Source organism: Salminus brasiliensis, chromosome 9, assembly GCF_030463535.1.
Source record: "Salminus brasiliensis chromosome 9, fSalBra1.hap2, whole genome shotgun sequence".
In the NCBI taxonomy this organism is placed as follows: Eukaryota; Metazoa; Chordata; class Actinopteri; order Characiformes; family Bryconidae; genus Salminus; species Salminus brasiliensis.
The window spans coordinates 42,095,030-42,099,077 of NC_132886.1; the positions used below are offsets into that span (position 1 = coordinate 42,095,030).

At 52.7% G+C, this 4,048-nt stretch overlaps 1 protein-coding gene across 1 annotated transcript; it reads left to right on the plus strand.

Moving 5' to 3' along the window:
• Positions 1–4,048, plus strand: LOC140562704 (receptor expression-enhancing protein 5). Its single transcript, XM_072688556.1, has 5 exons — positions 1–207; positions 2,375–2,468; positions 2,592–2,730; positions 3,293–3,461; positions 3,813–4,048. The coding sequence occupies exons 1-5, from the start codon at positions 90–92 to the stop codon at positions 3,845–3,847; spliced, it is 555 nt and encodes a 184-aa protein (XP_072544657.1). The 5' UTR covers positions 1–89; the 3' UTR covers positions 3,848–4,048.

Sequence of the window (4,048 nt, forward strand, 5' to 3'; positions counted from 1 at the left end):
AGTGAGCGGACTGATCTCTCTGAGCTCCGGCAGCTCCGGACCTTTCTCTGCTGCTCTCCCAGCCCGGGTTCGACAGTCTCGGCAGCAGCATGCTGGCGGCGTTAGCGGAGCGGTATGAGGCCTTCCTGCAGGACAGCAACGTGCTGACGGACTGCCTGGCCAGGCTGGAGCAGCGGACCGGCGTCCAGAGGCAGTACATAGCAGCAGGTGAGGCTGACTCTGACTCTGACTGTGACTCTGACTCTGAGGCCCTCCCCCCACTTTTTTAGGAAGTATTTTAGGAAGCATCTGCTGATATTTTGATGTGATTGATGCTGTTTCAGATCCACTGAAGTCTTTAAACACATGAGTACACTTCACCTGACCCGTCTCTGACCCGTCTCTGACACGTGTGCTGGAGGTTTGATGAGTTACTACTGTTCTCCTGTTGCTTATCCACCATTTCCTTCTGGAAACTGCTTAGAAAGTCCATAGCAACCACCTGCGATACCATAGCAACCACTCTGAAACTGCATGACAACTATGTTACAACAACCTGGGACATCATAACAGCCTCTTAGAAACTGTATAGCAACTGCATTGCAACCACCTGGGCTACCATAGCAACTACCTAGCAACTGCATTGCAACCACCTGGGCTACCATAGCAACTACCTAGCAACTGCATTGCAACCACCTGGGCTACCATAGCAAGGACTTGAATACTGCCCAGCAGCTTCCTAGAACTCCAGGAGCATCGGTGAGAGTCTTCCGTGCTCATGACCCGGTCGCCGGTTCACCGGTTGTCCTTCCTTCCTTGGAGCACTTTTGGTAGGTGCTGACCACTGCGTACCGGACTGAACCCCCACAAGACCTGCTGCCTGATGTTCTGGAGATGTTCTGACCTTATCTGTCATTATCTAGAACATCACAGTTTGCTTCTTGTCAAACTGTCTCAGATTCTTACGCTTGTCCAGTGTTCAGTGACCGCTCACTCGCTGCCCGTGTGTAATATGTAGATCCAGCCCTCGACCGGAGACCCCGGACCCAGGTGCTCCCCACCTCACCTGGCAGTGGTGTTAATGTTATGGCTGATCAGCCTGGTTAAGTAATCTCCGTCTGGGGGGGATGCTTATGCTAATGGTCAGTGTGTCTGGTCTGTGCTGCAGCTCTCTGAAGACCCTGTGTGCAGACTCGGCCCCCCGGCCGCTCTCACGTCTCTGCAGCTTTTATTTCAGGGGGGTATTTTTAACTCCGCCACTCGTCCTCAAGTGTCGGCTCCTCCAGACACGCTGAGTGCAGCACTTCCAGCTGATCGTTTGGGTGTGTCTTCTGACCCTCTGTGCCTGCTGTTTGCTCTGTGTGAGTGTGTGTGTGTGTGTGTGTGTGTGTGTGTGTGTGTGTGTGTGTGATCAGACAGTATGAAACTCTCCACTCAGCACCAGTGTCTGCAGTTCAGCTCTCCTGGCCTTCAGTGCTGCGGTGCTGAACAGCCCGAACAGTGACACTGACCCAGACAGCCGGTTCTGAGCTCACGGATTTTGTGATGTCACAGAATCCAGCACATTTACCTTCCCATGCAGAGGACTGCGGGTTAGCCCCGCCCACTCGGCACAGAGCTCATTTGCATGTGATGAGTAAACAGAACTTCTCTGCTGTTGAACTGGATCCCTCCACGGTCAGGAGGTGAGCAGGACGCCTCGGGGCTGAGCGGAGCAGCAGTGGTCGGTTTGGGGGGAGTCAGAGGGGAGGTTAACCCTGCCTGCACCACAGTGAGACACACGGTTCGAGGACGGGGGCTCTGCACTTTACTCCACACAGATAAACGCTGTGAGCTATAGCGCTGGTGGGCTGGGTGGAGCAGGCAGGGCAGGAGCTGGATGCAGCTTATCGTGTTTATTTTAGTGCAGATAACGAGCAGCTGACAGTAATTTGCCTATGCAAATGATCCTTTCCCTTTATCGCCCGGCCGGTTTTTCCTCTCTCTCTCTCTGCAGTGTGTTATATGACCCCTCCATACTCTCAATACAGCACTGACATGTGAAACCATGGTGTGCGTGTGTGTGCGTGTGTGTGCGTGTGTGTGCGTGTGTGTGTGTGCGTGTGTGTGCGTGTTTTTCTGAGGAATCTCTCACTTCACTGTAGCTACATGACTTAAGAAACACACTGCAGTGTGACCCAGCTCACCTGTACACACACACTGCTGCTGAAACTCTCTCTCTCTGACTGTCTGTCTCTCTCTCTGTCTGTCTGTCTGTCTGACTGTCTCTCTGTCTGACTGACTGTCTCTCTGACTGACTGTCTCTCTCTCTGTCTGACTGTCTGACTGACTGACTGTCTCTCTGACTGACTGTCTCTCTCTCTGACTGTCTGTCTGACTGTCTGTCTGTCTGTAGGGGCGATGGCCTTGGTGGTGCTGTATCTGTTATTTGGTCATGGCGCCTCTCTGCTCTGCAACCTGATTGGTTTTGCCTACCCTGCGTACGCTTCGTAAGTATCTGCATATAATCATGATCAGTGTGATACACAGCTGACATATCGTTAATAATGTGTGTGTGTGTGTGTCTGTGTGTCTGTGTGTATTTGTGTGTGTGTGTGTGTGTGTGTGTGTAGGATCAAAGCGATCGAGAGCCGTAATAAAGAGGACGATACGCAGTGGCTGACGTACTGGGTGGTGTACGGGCTCTTCAGCGTGGCCGAGTTCTTCTCTGATCTTTTCCTCTTCTGGTTCCCCTTCTACTACGCTGGGAAGGTGAGACTGTGAGCTGCATACATGGGGGTTGAGGTGGTGTGATTTGGGTGGTTGAAGTGGTTTGAGTGGTGCAGTTTCAGTGGTGTGGTTTGGGGGTTAATGTGGTGTGGTTTCAGTGGTGTGGTTTCAGTGGTGTGGTTTGGGGGTTAATGTGGTTTGGGTGGTGTGGTTTGGGGGTTAATGTGGTGTGGTTTCAGTGGTGTGGTTTGGGTGGTGTGGTTTGGGGGTTAATGTGGTGTGGTTTCAGTGGTGTGGTTTGGGGGTTAATGTGGTGTGGTTTGGGTGGTGTGGTTTGGGTGGTGTGGTTTGGGGGTTAATGTGGTGTGGTTTCAGTGGTGTGGTTTGGGGGTGTGGTTTCAGTGGTGTGGTTTGGGGGTTAATGTGGTGTGGTTTGGGTGGTGTGGTTTGGGTGGTGTGGTTTGGGGGTTAATGTGGTGTGGTTTCAGTGGTGTGGTTTGGGGGTGTGGTTTCAGTGGTGTGGTTTGGGGGTTAATGTGGTGTGGTTTGGGTGGTGTGGTTTGGGGGTGTGGTAAGAGTGTGTGTCCTCCCTGTTCTCCTGCAGTGTGTGTTCCTGCTGTGGTGCATGGCCCCCGTCTCCTGGAACGGCTCTCAGCTCATCTACTCCCGCGCGGTTCGGCCCTTCTTCCTCAAACACGAGGCAGCGTTCGACTCGGTGGTGAAGGACCTGAGCGGGAAGGCCAAGAGCGCCGCTCAGTCTGTGGCTAAAGAAGGTAGAACCTCCACCTGTCTGCTCCAGCTCCACCCAACGAGCTGCAGGTTCTGTGTGCACTCTGGCCGAAGGTGTTGAGCTCAGTCGACAACCTGCAGCCATGCGCCCGAACCACATAGGGTTCCACAGAGGGCTAAGAATGGGTTCTTTCAGTAGTGGAACCCTTATGGGTTCTATTTAATTTATAGGTTGCTAAAGCATCTGAATGGGTCTTTGGGTTGTCACGGTTCTGTTTAGGACTATTTACGGTACACACACACACGCACACACACACACACACACACACACACACACACACACACACACACAGGTCTGAGTGAACAGGGTTAACTGTGTGCTGTTTGTGTTGCAGGGTTCACGGTTCTGGGGAGTGATAAGGATAAATGAGGGGACGGGACTGAGGATTGAACACCAGCCTACACCAACACTGCCCACTGTGCCCACTGTGCCCACTGTGCCCACCTGTCGCTGTATTAACCTGTAGCTGAGCCTGGTCCACTCTGCAGCTGAGGGCTGGTTCTGAGTTCAGGGTTGTGCTGTTTTCCTGTCCTCTGATCACCTTTACTAATAAACCTGTCTGTGCTGAAA